General features: G+C 50.1%; 1 protein-coding gene across 7 annotated transcripts in view; it reads right to left on the bottom strand.

The window, feature by feature from the left end:
- Nucleotides 1-1573: 1573 nt before the first annotated feature.
- Nucleotides 1574-18493, bottom strand: part of LOC119464580 (SH3 and multiple ankyrin repeat domains protein 3-like) — a 172808-nt gene continuing 155888 nt past the window's right edge. For all 7 annotated transcript variants that reach the window (XM_037725598.2, XM_037725606.2, XM_037725600.2 and 4 more), the window contains 5 exons: nucleotides 16955-17141; nucleotides 14134-14207; nucleotides 13313-13437; nucleotides 8377-8773; nucleotides 1574-7231 (listed from right to left, as the gene is read on the bottom strand). In XM_037725598.2, coding sequence (XP_037581526.1) covers nucleotides 4506-7231; nucleotides 8377-8773; nucleotides 13313-13437; nucleotides 14134-14207; nucleotides 16955-17141 — 3509 coding nt within the window. In that variant the 3' untranslated portion in view covers nucleotides 1574-4505. The remainder of the gene's footprint in view (nucleotides 7232-8376; nucleotides 8774-13312; nucleotides 13438-14133; nucleotides 14208-16954; nucleotides 17142-18493) is intronic.

Genomic DNA, 18493 nt, shown 5'->3' with positions numbered 1-18493 from the left:
CCCATTAGGTTTACGAGAACGCATTTCAAATCAAGGAACTAACACAGCATGTGCCTGACTATTTCATAACCACTATTCAAATTTATTCTCGCACAAGTACGCCCTCAAAGCAGGTGTGAAGTAAAGCGACAGTTTCCTGCTTTCCACAAAAAGAAAATTTCATTGTGCTCACGATCCGTTACTTGATGCGCAAAGTCTGAATATATCAAAAGATGACAATTTTCTAGACTATAAGTTAACTGGGTATGTTAGGTTCTAGCGACCGTCGTATTGACACAATGCTAGAACTCATATCAGATCCTTTGTAATTGCTCACTAAAAACAATAATAAAGGGTTTGTGTGATGTTTCGCAATGTAGATTGTTGCGAACAGTATATCACTTAGCCATCCAACTATCGGAGATGTTTCAAGCAGCAAATACTGTAGGTTAGTATTGTCTTCTGACCTGCTCCACATTGCGTTTTGCCTGAAATGTTGTAATAGCCGCACCTGTGGTTCAATGGCGAATCCTGTATATTACAAAGGGGTCCTATAAGCCGTCTACGAACAAGGTGGCCTGAATGACACACCGAAAATCATGTTTTCCTAGATCTGCTGTAATTGAAGAGGTGATGTATGCCAGTGAATGAACGAAACAAACTATGGCTAGTGTAAGGGTACGGCCACGCTAGCGGCAAAAACGCGCGTTTTCCACGCGCGTCAAAAACGGCACGTTTTTGCCGCTAGCGTGGCCGTACCCTAAAGCATGAACGAACGAGGAATCATATCATTCTCAAAAAGAATATCGCACAAGTACTGAGCAGCGTTTGCTGTAGAACGACATCAATGCATAATACATGTGCGATCACTACGCGAATCCCAAACTGAAAACAAAGCCTTACAGCAGTATGTACCCCCCCCCCCCCTACACACTTTTCAAATAAGAAACGGTTAAAGAACTGAGGTGGTCTGTGAATGCGGAAACTGCAGGTTGTCACTGTACATCCTAATTCGGAGCATAATAAATACACGTTATCGCTTTTAACGCAGTGTCGACGTAATTGTACGCCCTTGCGTCTGCAAAGCAATCCGGCACCAACACTCATTCGGAACACGGCATGGTCTCGGTAAAGAAAGCTTTCTCACGCATTCATCTGTGTCGGTAATAGGCGACACGAAAAGCGATACCTTTCATCCACGCATTCAGAAAACGGTTCTGGCGATGTATGACGTGTACACTCCGCTACTTTGCAAATGTGAGCCAGAGACGACGGGCTTTCAATTCGACAAAAACTTATGCGCTCATTCTGCAACCTAGTGTGCCTTCTGCCAGTCGACTTGGAGCATGCTGCCCATGCTCAAACAGCAAAGTTAGTGCTTTCAAATCCCATTTCAGTTTGTCCCATACACGACTCCTAGATTGAAGGTATATTCTGCGCCGTTATGGAGTAATCTCACTCCAACCCAGACAGCATTTAGCGCATCAAGACATAGGAGAACTCCAAATGTGATGCCAAATGTAAAATATGCACGAATTGACGAAAAGGTATTCGCCAGAGCTTTGTTTTTTTGTACTGCGCTATGAAAGAGAGTGTGAATACAGGTTCGCTCGATCAAGTCGAACCAAGATCACGTGCTTCGTAAGTTAACTCGGCCCGAGTCGCTCTGAATTAATAGTTCAAATCAAATTGACCCGAATTATGCATTCGAAATGTGAAAGCACGGGAAAAATGCCACTCCAAGTCGACTATCGCAATTCGGCATACGTCTGTGGGGCGACAGTAGTTTTCCGACAGACTAATGCAGCGCTGAGTGAACACTAGGCAGTGACACGGAAACAACCAAAGCTCAGAGAACGACTTCATAGCTCGTTTCACGTTCCAAGCTTTGTCATCGTCCCTTCTATCTTCCTTCCTTTTCCCTTGTGTCTACTTGCCCTCAATCTGTTGTCGATTTTTTTTGTGTCCTTCTGCAGCAATCGCTCTGCTTTCAGCGCCACCTTGCGTATGTTTCTCGCAGTTCAACGAGCTAGACTGTCTGCTTTCACAGACGTGCCCTTTGACTTCTTTCAAGAGCCCCACGAACCTAACGTAACCTGCTCGTCATAAGTTCTTGTGAGAATCCGGCCTTGCGTCTTTGGCGAATTGAGCATTGTATTCCGGCAAGCTCATCTGGAATGTCGAGCGTTGCCAGCGAACTGTGTGTGTGTGTGGACCGGCACTCAAAGAGATTCTGCAAAAGTATGCATCGCGCCTAGCTGCTCCAAGGCTTTTGTTTCCAACAGTAAGGAAGCAACGCAGAACAGCTGCGAGATAGGCTAGAAATGACAAGTCGCGTGTTTTCGTGAAGAGTGCGGGAGCAAGAAATGCTGATTATGCTTGTTCAATGGTTTCGCTGGCCTGTTCAACGTTACTGGTAGAAATGACCGCACATGCGTGATGAAAACTGTTGGAGGTGACACAGTTGGTATGGGACCGAAGTTACAGGAAGCTTCAAGAACTTGATGATGTTTAAACGGTTGTCATTGCTGAACAATTTATGGGTCAGTATTAAGGGAAATCACACTTAAAGAAGTTGATGTCCTTTGTGAAGCCTTAGGATTAATCACTGCGCAGGACTAAACAATATTGAAAGCAATATAAATCGAACACCTAATTATAATGCAAGCAGTTCAGTTAAAATTTCAATACACAGATTCTATTTAAAGTGTTTTTTTTTCGCTTAACCGTAAACCTCGTAGAACACTTTCACGCCTACCACAGATGAAGTCACTGGGACCTCTTCAATGCAAATTTTGACGTTTCCTGTCATAAAGCTCACTACAGTAAACATCAGCTGTATGTCATTGGAGAGCTTATCTTTTCATCGAAAGTTCAAGTCAAATGTAGACCCCTGACTGTCTCACATTTGACAGACGTCTTTAAAGGTAGCCAGAGTGACACACATTTCTCTGCATTGAAAAAGTCAGCGGGCTACTGTAATGTAAAGGGGCATCATGAGAAGCTTGACATGGCTAGTCGCTTCAGGCAGTATTGTAGGCTCTTATCCATAGAAGTGATATAGAAAAGGTGACTTCTCGGTCGAGAACGCTATGAACAGGTCAGCCTGTAAATTTCTTGTACACAATTTGTTGAAACTATGTCAAAGAGAACGCCCAGCTCATTAGACCGGGTGCACAGCCAGAGTAAAGCTACGTGGTTAAAGACGTACACAGGAGAAAATGTAGGCAGAAATTAATAGACCACAGCATAGATGGCACAATCTAAGAGAGCTTCTGTTCAGCAACTGTGGGTTAAACGAAGCAATGCGAGCAAAGAAACTAGGAAAAAGGGACATATTTTTGGCATCTCAGGTTCACTACAACCCATTTTTTTTTATGCAAGAACAAAATGAAAGTCTGGTCGATTGTACTCATTACGTTGACATCGTTGCAGCTACCATCACATGCTCACGACATGGCAACAAGGTTGGACACTATATCACACTTTGTTATACAGGAACAAGCAAGGTAATATATTAGATATAAATTACTCCGACAAGATAAAATTGTGGAACAGATTGCACATCACTCGGAAACTCAATTTACAGAAAAGCGAAACGAAGTCATCAAGCAGCGTCTAACAGAAGCGGATACTGTGATGAAACCTACATTATATTTACAAAACTACGGCACAGGCAGCAAGTATACCTATTGCTACCTCGCATCCAGTTGGCCGCAATATAAATAGGAACAAAGGCGGGTGTTCAACTTTGTCTTCAGTCGTCACCGAATTAAAATGGCAGGGTGCGCAAAACACCGCAGCAAAAAAGCACTGTGGAATCCGTAGTGCAGTCTCCCAGCCGTTCCGCTTTGTATTGTAGGCAACTGTAGAAGCATTTAGGGCGAAATAAATTAGTCGCTTGCGTCGCGTCATTGGCCGGGATCGCTTTGAAAAGCCCTCAAAAAGTAAAACCTAGTTCGGTGCGTGCAAGCACCGCTGAGAGGTTACGGTTGCCAAGCAGGCACACACTCCACCTGCACGCTGCAGCTTTACAGTGTTAGAAGTGCTACAAGTGCACCTGCATGATGACGTTGACAAACAGCGGGCTCAAAAACAATGAGTTCCAATTACAGAGTGGAAGCGAAGTACAGGGATTCGATGCCTATGTGGTGGCACCATATGTAGTGGCGTTGATACAACACCGCGGCCTCATAGTGTCTTTGTAATTCTATCACTTGGTCTCAAACCAAGGCTTTTAAGAGTACGGGAAAGACCGGACTAAAAAAAATTAAGCAGCGCATCTCCACCTGGCCTTGCTCGTTTTAATTATCTTGAGGTCACACCGCGTGGAACCAGAAATTAAGCTGATTATCGAAACCAGTGCCCCTGCGCCGTACCCACCGTACCTACTTGTTATCTGATCCGTGTACTTCGCATCACACCCAAAACGTAGTCCACGACAAACCGAATGGCTCAAACCCTGACACTATCGCACTACATGCCGTTCCGGCAAGCTAATTGTTTCGGCAGGTACGAAGGAATGCCTACTTCATGTAGCGCCTGAGCGAGCGCTCCATGTTGACCCTGTGGCCAACCTGCTTCACCCCTAGTCCCATGAAGTCGTTGGAGTCCATGTTGGCCAGCTTCACTCCGGTGATGCCGGCTTCGACGAATCGCGGCCTGTACTCCTGGAGGAAGAGGGACTCCAGCCAATCGCTCACGTCACGGGCACTCCACTCGACCAAGGGCTTCTGCCTGAATTCCCGCTGGACCGACTTCAAACGGGCCAAGTCCCCCGCCTGTCGCTCGATGGGGACAACGAGTACCTGAGGATCGGTCCGCCTTCCCAGGGTCCCGTAGCCGGGACGGTAGACGTCGTGCACCGTGGGCCGCGGCTGGTGGTGCGCTGAACTGGTGGGCCGCAGCGTGGCTGCGTGGTGGTGCTGCGGAGAGCCGTTGTAGCGGCAGTACGCTGCCGGCAGGTGCTGCTGCTGTTGCGACTGGTTCAGCTGGTGGTACAGCGCGGCCTGGTGACGAGCCAGCTGCTGCGACTGCGGCTGGTGCTGCGGTAGCTGCTGCGGCTGGTGATGGTGCGGCGGCGCCGGCTGGTGATGATCGAAGCGGCGGTGGTACTCGTCGGAAAACTCGGGCGGCGGTGGCGCGATGGGCTCGGCCTGTTGAGGCCGCACTCCGTGCGAAAACTCGGGTGGCGGAGGGACCAGTTCGGTGAGCATGTCCGCCTCGTTGACGGACGAGAGACCCAGCGAGTCGATTTGCAGCCTGATGAAGTCCAGGCTCTCGTCGATGCTGCGTTTGAGGCTCGAGCCGTCCGCGGCTGCGTCAGTCCCGCGCGGCGCTCCTTCTGCCCTTCTCGTCGCGTGAACCTTCTGGTCCAGCCGAATCTTGAGCGTCTTCTTGGGGATGCCGCCCAGGACGGCTTTGTTGTCGGCGGCCTGTGGTCTCCGGGCGGCCTGGTTGCTGGCCGCTAGAGAAGATGCCGCTGCTGCCGCCATGGACGCTGCTGATGAAGAGACCGGCTGTACCATTTGTTGCTGCCGTCCGTGCATGTTCCTCTGGTTCAGGTGCGAGTCGAGGTTCGAAACCACAGGCGCAGCGGTTGGGGCGGTCGTCGACACGGGAACCAGGTTCTCGGCGGACTGCCGTCGCTGGAGGTAGTAGGCGCTGAGTCGCTTGGACAGGGCCGCTTGATCGTACGACCGGAGCTCCTGTCTGTCCACCTCAACGTCCGACGACACGCCGCTGGAACTGTTCTCGGGCTCTTCGTGCAGGTGGTGATGGTGGTCCTTGGACCCAGCGTGCTTCGTGGGCCTCGGGGTTGTGCTGCTTCCGGCACTCCGTTTCTCAAATGCGCTGATGTTGTCGCGCACGGAGCCGGCGGAAACCTCTAGGACTAGCTTTTCGGATTCGAGCGGGTCTCTCTTGATGTGAACGATGGTTTCCTGCGCTCTGGATGACCGCGGCTCTAGCGTGTGACACTTGGTTGCGATCACCTTCGGGTCTGAATCGTGGCGCACGGCTGTCATCATCGTAGCAGTTGTCGTCGCAGCCCTCTCGGGTGGTGGAGGTGCCTCGTCACGTCTCGAGCCAGCGGACGATGCTTTGAACGTTCCCATGTCTCCCGACTTCTGCGTCCTGGAGACCTGCTCCTCTTCTTCGTCCGTGCTATCGTAGTCCGGCTCGGGAATGTACGGCGGCTTCTCCGGAGGCGGTGGCGGCTCCTCCTGAACTGCGGCGGGACCTCTGACCTTCTTACCCTTGGAGGTGCCCCGCAGAGTCCCCGTCTCCGGCGTTGGCTGCACAACCCTGAACGTGGAGTAGACCACGTTCTCGCGGGTCTCCGATGGTTCCCTGTTCTGAATCCGGGGCGGCAGCGACTGAGACCGCGTTCCGGACCCCGGCGGAGCGGCCGGAGTTCTGCCGGGACGCGCCGCGCCGCGGGCCTCTGCGCTCGTCTTGTACGCTACGTGCGTCAGGGATTCGGGAGACGCGTAGAGCTTGGCGCTGTCTCCCGGCCTGAAGCTAGACATGACCTTCGAGTCAGGTATACCGTCCACATTGGCGTAGTCGCCCATCGCGTTTGACACATCGACCTTCAGCATTTGGCCCACGGGTGGCGGCGGAGGTGGGTGGCTCGGCGGGGGTTTCCGCGAGCCCTGACTAGCTTGCTCCACTGACACCGGAGCCGGGGATGCTGCGGGCGGTATGGCACCGCTGGCGCTGCCGCTGGGAAGTGGCGGCGGCTGCTGCTTTGCAGTGGCCGCCGCCTTCGTCTCAGCGTAGACGCGCGTCGCGGGCTTCTTCCAGATCTCCTCCATCTTCTGCCAGGACTCGCCGTAGATGGCGAGGTTCTCCTGGCTCCGGCTTCTCCGCCGGGCAAGGTCCGTCTCGGCCGCGTTCAGCTCGGGCTCGCTATTGAAGTCCTTGAGGATGGTCGGCCCGGCCCCGCGGGCGGCCCGTTTCATCGCGGCGACGCTGCCGAACACGCGCGGCTTGCGCTCGGCGCTCTGGCGCGTGAGGAACTCTTCGAGTTCGGCGGCCGTCATGCGGACGGGTCGGCTGCGGATCGAGGCCGTCTTGGGCGCCTCCGGGCCCGCCGTCGCTGCTGCCGTCGCAGTCGCGGGAGCGCTTGCGCTGCTCGAGGCGGCGGGAGCGGAGGAGGCTCCGTTCTGCTTCGGGATGCTTTCGATGGAACTGCTCTTGGTCGAGCGGCCCTCCGAGTCGTATTCGTTCAGCGTCCGGTCCAGGACCTCTGCGCGAAGAGAGAACCAAATAAAATAAGCTTGTTAGCCGTATACGTTACAGTGGGTAATTCGGAGGGTGCAACCACACCACAGTGCCTCGAACGGCCAGTCGTGCGGCAATTTCGCCGCTCGACTGTTTCACTTGTGTATTCACCTTCAACAAGCGTGGGTGTTTAGCCGAGCGGGTAAGACACTCCCCTTCTGACCGTGGGGTCGTAGATTCGAACCTCCCCACCGCCAACGTTTTAATGCGAAAGCAATTATATGTCCCATGTGGCAGAAAAGCCGGCGTTGTAGGCAACGAGTGATACTAAAGATCGTCATCACATCACGTGACGTCATCAGCGTCTTAATGACGACAGTAGTAATAAAGAAAATAGTAAATGGTATAACAACCCTAATTAGTAGTAATTATGGGTAATTAAAGTTAGACCAAGTAAAAGTAGGGTGACTTAAGGTGGAGAAGGTGAATTAAAGTGGATTAAAGTTGGTCCAAATTAGAGTAAGGTGGATTAAGCTTGGTACAAATTAGAGGAAGCTGGACTAAAGTCGATAAAGAGCGGTACAAATAAGATTAAGGTGGATTAAGGACGAGTTGTGAAGGTCACGTGACAATGCAAGACGCCACGAATCATGGTCACGTGATAATCGGATGTGATATTTATGCCGAGATACCCATGTATTACGTCACGTCATGACGCGTGACACGTCAAAATGCCCTCGCACTCAAATCACGTAAGGCTACTTACGAGACTGACAATTTTTCCTTTCGAATTGACTTTGTTTGATGCATTAATTTCTTTATATCGATGCGTCTTACGTAACAGACGGACGGACGGGCTTCCTCCTTGGGTAGGCATATAGAAATGCATTTAAAATTTTAAAGAATACGTGTACGATACTGAAATCGAACCTCGGTCTCTCAGCACAAGATAACGATCACGTTAGTTTGTTTCTGACAATGCCAACTAGCTCTGCGCATTCATTTGTATTCCCAACGTAAAAATTTGGACGGAGGCTGCTCTGTATCCATAATACATATCTGAAACTACCATTTCTACGCGGTGCAGAATTTCATCGCCGATTGCCATTCAAGGAACTTTTGTCTTTGTCAAAAAAAAAAAAAACAACGTCAACTCGAGGCGCCGCATACCGATGTCGGTGAGTCCTGCGACCATGGACTTCGCCCTAGCCCTTCCCACCGAGAGGGTCGTCTTGGGGTCCCTCTTGGGAGGGGCTGGGGCCTTCTTGGCCGACAGCTTGCGCGGCAGCGTGGCGCACTGCCGGTAGCCGCCGGCCACAGCGCCGTTGGCCTGCAGCATGGGGGGCGTCACGGTGCTGCTGGTGCCCCCCATCGCGGGCACGCTGCCGGCCTCCGAGCCCGGCGCGGATGAGGGCGCCGAGGACGACGAGCCCTGGGAGAGCGGTCCCATGGACCCCGGCACGGTGCCGGCGACCGTGAGCACCGTCATGGCGATCAGGTCGCCCTGCTGCAGGATGATGTTCACCACGCACTCGTGGGTCGCTTGGGACACGTCCTGCCCGTTGATCTGCGCAGACGCAGGGAGAGGAGGATAGGAGGAATTTAGGTGGAACTGCAACGATAGGGCTGCCACCTTTACGGGAGAAAAAAACTACCGTGGATATACAGACATACAGAGGATATCTTGTGAACCTTTGTTTAAGCCATAAATACAAACAAAACTAAAGAATACGCCGAGTACAAAGTTCTCGAGATTCAAATGTAATTAAATAGTTTATATAACATTTGATGCATGTTTAAAATCTTCATGCCAGTCTTATTGCGAAAATTTTGTTTTAGGCGCGTTAATATACTACAGTTAAACCTGGATATAACGAAATTGACGAATTCCCGGAAAACTTCGTTATAAAGAGGATTTCGTTATATGCATGTTCGGCACGAAAGTTCGAAAAAGAAACGCTTACCGTGTGTACTGTTGCTCAAGATTTACTCCCAATACACTAAAGTTGCGATGAACAAAAAAAGTCCCAGTTTCGCCCGAAAGGCGAAGCATCGATTGCGACAGCAAATTAGCAGACAGCTATACAAAGTAAGGATGGTACAGTCAAACCTCGTTAATACATACCCGCTTAATACGTAATTTCGGTTTAAACGTAGTCGCGAAGATTCCCCCACCCTGTCCCCATTGAACCCCATGTATTGGCTGACCGCTTAAGCCGTAGTCGCTCATTGCTCACCAAACGGTTCGTGCGTACTATTTTATTGCGACAGCAATTATATGGACACTTCAACCGGATTTCTGCCGTCGCCGTCGTCGTCGCCGTCGTCGTCGCCGTCGCCGTGAGATTCCCTATAGATAAAATCTTCGCCGCGCGCCGTATGCCCGAGCGGAAGCGTGCGGGGACGCGCGCTATCACGGAGAGCGAACGCACTCAATCTCCCACGCGCAAGCAAGGAAGGGGGAAGCCAGCGCCGGAGGGAGCGGAGGGGGGGGGGGGGGGCGCACTACCTCTCTACCAACAACCGCGCTCGTCGCTCGCTCGTACCGTCGCTTATCTCCACACGGCTCTGACCTTTATGCGCCGTGCATTCGCCACTCAGTTTCCGTTGAAGCGATAGACCGCACGTACCTTCGCCCGTTGGTGCGGCGTATGCGCTTGCTGCCAGCGTTTTGACAGTCGTTGTCTGCACATTCAGTGTGATCTATTCATGTTTGTTTGTGCGCGCTCACACCACGCTTGTTCAATCAGTTAGTAATAGTCGGGCCACATTTTCCAACGCACGCTACACATGCAATGCTGCCCGGGTCGGCAGTGCAGCGCTACAGGTGTGTCCCTTCGCACGCGCGCTGCCCACGGGAAGCGCTTCTCATCAACACCACCGTTTCACACGCGCCTTCTCGTGGTCATCGAGTCTCTCTTCATGTCGGTCTACTTACGCCGCAGCACACCTGCTTACTTAATAGCTCATGTTTACTACAATTCATATTGCTACCAAAGCCGCTCACCTTACTTCGTATGACATTGCTGTGTTGCTATCGCATTCATTGCTTCGCCCTTAGGGCGAAACTGTGACATTGATTTCTTGTTGTACACGCACAGGCACAAAATCGGCAAGATCTCATGTGCGCAGACGTTCGATTCTCGAGTTGCGACGCCCGGACGACAGTGGCCAGCGATAGTGAACTTACAACATGGCCACCATGACGTATTTCCTGCTCGTACAGCTGTTGGGTGGCTGTTGCCGATTGCCGCGCACAATAGCATGGCCTTCGAGATCAGTTCCCGGTAACGCAGAGAAGCTGCCGGTAGGGGGTGCGAATTCGCTGTCGCCGTCGGAGTAGTAACCGCGCAGAAGCACATTTTATTGCGAAGCGCATTTCTGCCGTCACCGTGGAAGTCGCTTTGAGGTTCCGTGTAAAGTTCAAGCACGGCAACATCGTCGCCGCGCGCCGTGTGCTGTGTGTGCGAGTGAAAGCTTGCGGGGGTCAGCCGACTCAATCTCGCGCGCGCGAGGGAGACGGGGGCGGCGGGGGCGAGCGCGCTTCCGCGCTAGGCACGGCGGGGGAGGTGAGAAAGGGCGGCGTTTACTTCGGCGGCGGCCGCCGTATCTTGAAAGCGATCTGCGATGGGGAGAAAGTGTGCGCTCGCGCGGGCTTATCTTCATAGCGAACTGCAGACAAGGTCAACATCTTGCGTTTCTTCGTCGAAGCACTCATCCTTGGAATGTCGCACCAGGTACTGGATGCGTGGACGCGTGTCGTTTCGCACAAGCGCGAGGCGTCGGAAACGAAGAGCGAGCGACACGATGGGATCATAACGTTGTATAGTGTCACCTAGTGTCATGTTAGTGAAGGGAAGCGCAGAGACTTGCGCAGTAACCAGAGTGGCGCTGCCAGCGCGTTGAAAAAAATGTATTTTCTCCTTCGGCAACGTCAACAGGAAAAGGTGAGTGCCGGCTTGGCGGGATAAGCCAACTGGAGCAAGCGGCGGGATCAGGTTTGAATGAAGGGAAGGGGAAAGGTCACGCCCGCGGCGGCAAGATCGCCGGGTCGAGGGATGCAGGCCCGCCTGCGCACGCTCGACGCACGCACACGTGCGCTTGCTCTCGCCTCGCAGTCGCCGTGAATTCGAGCGCACCAAGCGCGACGCAGCCGTTTCGTATTCCGTCGCGGCGCAGAAGGTGCTTCCGGTTGCTGCTCGCGCAAAAATGACAAAATTTGGGGCGAAATCCCTAGGTTGTCGGCGGGGAAAATTCGTTATTTCGAGGGGGTCTCCCGCTGTAACTTCGTTACGTAGAGGTCTCAAATACATGTGCTTCTATGGAGTAACGGCGGGGAATATAAAAACTTCGTTATATCAAGGAACTCGTTATATGGAGGTTCGTTATAAGCAGGTTTAACTGCATATAGCTTATACATGTAATACACAGCAATACATGCTACTCAAGAAGACAACAAAACGCACGATTCATTGCGAAATTAGGAAAAAGCTTTATGAATTAGAGTGAATTCGTTTGCGACAAGGCCCGTCGGAGTGCTTGCGATGCAGCTTAAGAGGTGTCGAGTTAGGGAGAGCCCGAAAAACAGGCAATGGCGTGGCGGTTCATGTGTCGAACCGGCAGTTGGCACCATGAGTTTTCTGAAGTACAACGGCAATCGTGACCACTAGTATAGTTAAAGCCACTTGTAGACCACTTGTAGTTAAGACTATAGGGGCTTTACTTGTAGTTACTTCTACACGCCCTCTTTTGCGATAGCGGTTCCCTATCCCCCTTTCTCTCTTCTCTGAAGTTCCTAAGCTGTGCTTAAAGCTACGGTCACGCATTGGTACCTCTAGGTTGAAAAGGGGGGGAGGGGGAGGGTTGGAGTAACGGACTGACGCGCCACCTTTCGACGGGAAGATGAAGTTCATCACCCATCACCTGCTAAAGAGTGCTTGAATTGACTATTCTGACCTACCAGCAGGTTCCCCTTGAAGATACAGCCTACTTGGCATCGATTGCAGCGAGTGGCTAGATTGTATTTTGTTTCTGTGCTCGGAAAGCTGTGTTTTATAGCTAGTTTTGTCGTCCATAGTTAGGGCTATAGTGAGCAGACTCCCAATCATTGTGCGCGGGTTGTGAAGCATGAGGCCCATCGGGAGTTTGGAAACTGGTGTGATTTAAGGGCTCTGGATCTTACAGCATGTTGTGCACGGGACTTCAACTTTCTGTACGGGTAACATCTAATCGTAGTCAGCCTAAAGCGCCCACTGTCATTCTGCAGTGAATGTTACCGTGCCAGAATAAAGAAACCGTAATATACTATTATACTTAAGGGTGTTCGAATAGTGACATTTTAGAATCGAATCGAATACGAATATTCGAGAAAAATAATCTTCGAATACCGAATGGAATGACGAGTCGAATATTTTCTCAGTTCTAAAAAATTCGAAATACGAAGATTGTGGTGATTTGCCGAAAAGTGAGGCTTATTTACATTATTTTATTTATCATATAACTCCGTTCACAACAGGCCGTCCTGTCAACTGAGGAGCTTGAAAACTGGAAACAAGTGGTTTCTGTTATCTGCTTTCTGTTGTCGGCGCTCCTGGAGCATAATCATTCGTAATCATTTAAACATTCCATACTTGCATTGATGTCCTGGGAAGTGTTGACAAATATTAGCCTTTATATTTGAAAATAAACGAATATTCGACAATTAGTTCAAAAAGTTGATTCTCGAATCGAATACGAACTAAACAGCAAGCAGCATTCGATTCGTAGTCGCAATTTCGAATACTTCTACACCCCTACTATTACTCTTACTTTTTTCGGGCACTTACTCAATACGATTGAAAAACAATCCAATGCCATGCTCATCTATATGATCGGCCTCGTTCTATTACTGATATTTCTCTTTTGTGGAAAATATCGAAAAGTGGTAACTAGGTAGATTCTAAAGTCACGCTGGATTTCGAACCTCGCACAGACAGGCACTCTTTCTGTTTGTGCTGGAATTCACATAATTTCAACAACATTCACTTTCATGACTAAAGTAATGCAATGTAACTAATATATTTTCCAGGCGACGACGTTTTCACAAGTTTTGCCAGCTGTCACTCACCTCGAGCAAGAAGTCGCCTTTCTTGAGGCCGGCAAGGTCGGCCACTCCACCTTGGTCCACGTCATCCAAATACTGCAAGCTCGGCCAGTTTTCCGTTGGCTGCCGTTCCATCAGTGGACTCGTGGCTGTACAAGAAGATATCCACCACGGTTGTTTACTTTTTTTTCAGTGACCAGCGATCGACAGAAGTCTTAAAGGCATGTTCCGGCTCTTTCAAATTATGAGAAAACGTTTCCTTACAAGTAAGATATCTATTGGTCAATCTAGACTGATAAATGCATGACATAAAGGCGTTATGTGTACGCTAAATAGACGAAAAATCTCAAGCGTAGTTGAAGTTCCCGCTCAAAAACTGGCACATGACGTCATGGGTGGCCCACAGTTCCTTCACTAATCTTATTTAACTCGCGATTAAGTATTAATCCACCGTTTTTTGTGCGTATGCGTACGTATGAGTTCGTGCGTGTGCGTGCATGTGCGTGCGTGTGTTTGTGTGTGCGTGTTCGCGAGTGTGTTTGCGTGTGTTTTCGCAAGTAATCTACAAGCGGATAGTGAGTGTCAAACAGGTTTCTATGGAGTGACCGACGGCGTCATACGTTATAAAGGGAAAATGTCGGCCGCCATATCTGAGATGCAAGAACAAAAAAGTATAAGTTGCTTGGTGGTCTGTTTCACGTCTGAACAAATCGATCAATTTCTGTTTGTTTGTACATCGGGAAAACTTAGCTCGCGGAAAGTTCATGCGCTTCCGGATAATTCCTTCAAGCAACTTCGCGTCAGTCAGAAATAACATGGGTAATTTCCGAAGTGGAAACCCTCACCTTTGGCTCCTCTGAGGACAAACCCGAAACCTTTTTTGCTCCTGTGCAACACAACAGTGCGTGGCTCTCCATACCTGCGAAAAGAACGGGGTTCGTGGTATTGTAGGTTTTGTGCAGGCAGCTCAGTGCGTGTGAGCCTTTAGGTTACTAAAAGAAGAAGAAGAAGAAGAATTTTATTTATTCATTCACGAAAATAAAAGCACAGTAACAGGATATACAGAAGGAGGTCCCAAAGCTCAATGCTGTATGGGGACCTCCTTACTACATCTAAAGCAAACAAAATCTGCCTCTTCAAGGACACGGAAATGTGTCAATTTGCTGAATTCTTCTTTCCTGTTAGCTGAGAAAAGATGGGAAATTCTGCCACTCAGAACGGCCGGCTGTGCCAATATCTTAGCCAACAAAAACAGCAACGAAATATAAGAGGTAACGGAATATCAAAACACAATCACAACATGTTTATAGGTGACAAAGAAAAAGAAAACAAGAAAAAGGTTATAAGAGTTCAAGAACGCCAGTAGCATGAACAAGTCCTAAGAACAAAGAGAAAAGGGGAAAGAAACTAGGCCAGAACTTGACTATCTAAGTATGCTATAATGTGATGATCGTGAGGACTCAAAGCCTGTGCGCGCCTGCCTCCTCGCGCACTCCCATTTAACAAAGTGGCGATGCAATACTTCGTATCTCTTTACAAGTTTGTGATTTCATGCACTCTGTGACGCTCTCGCGTACGCTTCAACACACCTCGAGTTCTCTGTTAAATAGTTATAAAATGGCTGAAGTCCGCCTATAATGTTACAAAGAAATGCGTGACCGATGTTGGGATCGAAGCCCTGTCTTCCAAGACAGCAGCCCGATGGCTCTAACCATTACGCCACCAGCACACGTATCCTTCTCTCGTGCCAAAGTCGCTCTCTGAAACGTCTGGCGCCTGCGTCACGTGACAGTCCCTCGCATTATTCCCCACGTGACAGCTAGCGCTTCGAGACGCTGCGTTAGACTGCATTGCCTTCGGGATCGGCCCATACATTCCCGGTCAGAGGTGCGTGATACCTCTAAAGGGACTGAAGTCCGCCTACAATGCAATCGATTAAAAGAACTGAGAATGTGTTCACAGTCGAGGGTCACTGCGCACGAGAAAATCCCGTGGAGCTTTTAGAGCTAATCTCCGTGAGGCAACCGCTAGGGTCCAGGCAATTTCTGCAGAGACAAAGGATGCCTATCGTTTAGACGTTGACACGCTGTCGAAGCCCAGCGCGTTTAGACGAACGATCTCACGCACTTCGGTCGCGCTTCCAATTAGGTGAAGAGAAATGTTACAGTGAATGTGTTTTACAAAAGCGTTTTACCCATGTTTTCATTCTCTACCAATTTGACGCAAGTAATGTTTTGACAATGCCTACCAAGTACATATTTAGGTGTTCAAATATATGGGCCCAACCCACCGAACCCTAGTGATTTATATCGCAGATACCGGCCTGAATTTGTACATAAAATCATTTATGGCTTCATTTAAAAAGAAACTATACAGGCGGACAACGCACTCCTATGCGCTCAGTACTCTTCAAGCCGTAGTGGCGGTGTTAAAGAACGCGATACTCCAGCCGACACGGCCTGCTTTCTGCCCGTTTACATCACTGCATCATAACAGTTTTTCGCGAAGTGGCACAGCGAATTATAGTATAACTTTCCGTATGCACCAACAAAAACCTTCAGGCGTGAGCCATCTGGCCTGTGCCGGATTAAGGTGGGGGCTAAGGGGGCTGCAGCCCCGGGCCCCCAACTTTCATGGGCCCCGCTCGACCATCTGAAAAAAAAAAGAATTCAGAGCCTTCTCCCTGTCGAGAAAATAGGGGTAAGCGAAGCTTGTGGCAAGACGACACTGTAGCAGGCGTTCCGCTTTGTTTGCCCTAAACTCAGGGTCGGCGGCTCTTCGTTGGCGTTTGGCCTCAACATCGCGCTCTCGCAACTCGAGGTCCGCGGCTCTTCGCTGACGTTTCGCCTGAGCTTCGGAAGCCCTCACGCTAGAATCGCATGACAAGCTTTGCTTGCCTCCATTTCTTCGACAGGGGAAGGGCTGGTGATTTTGTGTCTTTGGGTCCCACGTGTGACAACGGTTGTTCAAGGGCATATTACAGGCGCCCGAGCCCACAAGGGTATGAGCCATCAAGCTTGGACCCTTTCTGCACTATCGCCAGGATCGGTCCACTTTTCAGCATGACACCACCGCCACCATCACCACCACCGCCGAAACTTTTGAGCCTATAAAGCTTCGCTTAAAACGTTGCTGAGTGTGCTTGCTGCCCACGTTGTCACCGAAAACCGACGGCCGAGGTAACTTCTTGACAGCCGTCGCGTTCGTTTCGGCGAAAGCCCCGAGCTCGGCTCCGGTCTTATCGGTACAGGGAATTTCGGCGAACCATAACTCTGAGCATGGCACCAAAACACCGTAAGGTATGCTTTTACCATAAAAAATGTTAAATTCTGTAAGCAACAAATAAAGCTTCAGACTACAATGTCTAACAGTGGCAACAAGCAGAATAATCACTTACACACGCGCCAGAATCGCCAGAAGGACGTGCACGTCAGATAATAACCGATACATAATACCAGAAATCACGCCAAGAAATTCGTTTCCAGAGCCCATAAGGATGATGTATATTTTATCACTAATCAGCGAACGTAACTTGTGGGCTTCGAAAATGTCAGCGTCTTAAACCAGTCGTCATTATCATCATCGTTGTCATTATATAGGGCCCCAAGGATGCAGTTAGCCCCGGGTCCCTAAATTTCTTAATCCGGCACTGCATCTGGCACTTACATTCTCCATCGCCTCGGCAGTGTTGCAGCCCCCGACGAGGTTTGCATCTCTCGGCGACCTCTGACACGACCCTGAGACGAGGAACTGCCCCTCATCTTGACCTCCTGGACAGCGGCGCTGGGGAACATCCCCTGGCGTCCATCTCGTGTCCGTCCCTCCAGCATGCCGGTATCGCTCACCTCGGTGACTGAAACCAGAAGGAAAGTGCAGGTGGTGTCCAAAACGTGGCGTCTATGACGTATTTCCGGCTCCGCAATTGCTTCCGGCGCATGCACTCATCAAAAACGCGGCGCTAGAGATTCACTTCTGTTTTCCTGAGAGAGCCTCAGTGGATTCGGATACAAACAATTGCGTGATCCTTCGCTTCAACAGTGTAGGTGCTCGTGGTGCATGTTTCAGTCCTTGCTATGGTAGCACTTCATCGCTTACACAACAACATAATAAAAATGAAGTCTACCTTGTTATCATCACACTTCGATGACAATGCTCGAATGGTTATTGTCGCAGAAGAACTTATCTGTGGCTGTTTCAGGGAGAAGTTCTTTCTCTTGCCGTAAGGTCCTACAAACGACGTCAACGTCGAACCGATAGTGTTCTTTTTTTAATGAGTGAAAAAGAAGGAGGTTCGGTCACTTGGACAATGCTGACGGCTACTCCTTTTAACATAGGAACACCAAGATCTAGAAAAAAGGCCTAGCTCCGGAAATCCAAACACTAAGATATCCAAGAGCAAACGATGTTCCGGCATATAGTCCGCAATATGTCCACCGCAAGGAGCCACAGTATCTCGCAGTAGCCTTAGGTTGGCGATGGCAGAACGCTGCACACTTGAAGCCACCCCGAGTTAATGCGGACAGCGAGACATACAGTCGTTTTGCGTGCTACCAAACAAACCGCCGCACGCTAGTCTAAAGATGTCTATTGTTTCACACCGACCCTGCGAGACACTACCAGAGATTAAAAAAAAAGTCACAGTAAATCCACGGGGTGAATGATGATGAGTGGGCGAAGCTCCGGAGGGAATCATCGGTAAACCGTGAATCTTCCGTGTAATTCGCCCAGTCGATCATCATGTAAAGACGTGAGAAACACTGTGTGTATATATACACACAGCGCCCTTCATTATAATTGCACCCTCTCCCGCTTAAGGGGACGCTAGTACAAATGCGTTAGAAACGTGCCGTACTCTCTAGTAAGGGAGAGAGGCCACAGCGTCTTACGCAGCCGTTTACAGATGCCGGAACGTGCACCGCGTTTGCCGATGCCATCACATGACTGCTGAGAGAGTATAACCCCCGTATTCATAAACGCTTCTCGACTTGAACTTGACTTGCCACCGCCTTCAACGCGTTTCGAACGCGCTGCCCAAGGCGGTGGCAAGTCAAGTTCAAGTCGAGGAGCGTTTGTGAATACGGGGGTAAGGCGGAGAGGCCACAGCGTCTTACACCAGCTTCTTACACGGGCCGTAACGCGCTAGCACAAACGCGTTAGAAACGCGCAGTCTTTCGTTAATGTTGGGTATTTATTGTCATCGTGGTG

Source organism: Dermacentor silvarum, chromosome 9 (genome assembly GCF_013339745.2).
Source record: "Dermacentor silvarum isolate Dsil-2018 chromosome 9, BIME_Dsil_1.4, whole genome shotgun sequence".
Lineage (NCBI taxonomy): Eukaryota > Metazoa > Arthropoda > Arachnida > Ixodida > Ixodidae > Dermacentor > Dermacentor silvarum.
This window is presented reverse-complemented; position numbering and strand designations above follow the sequence as displayed.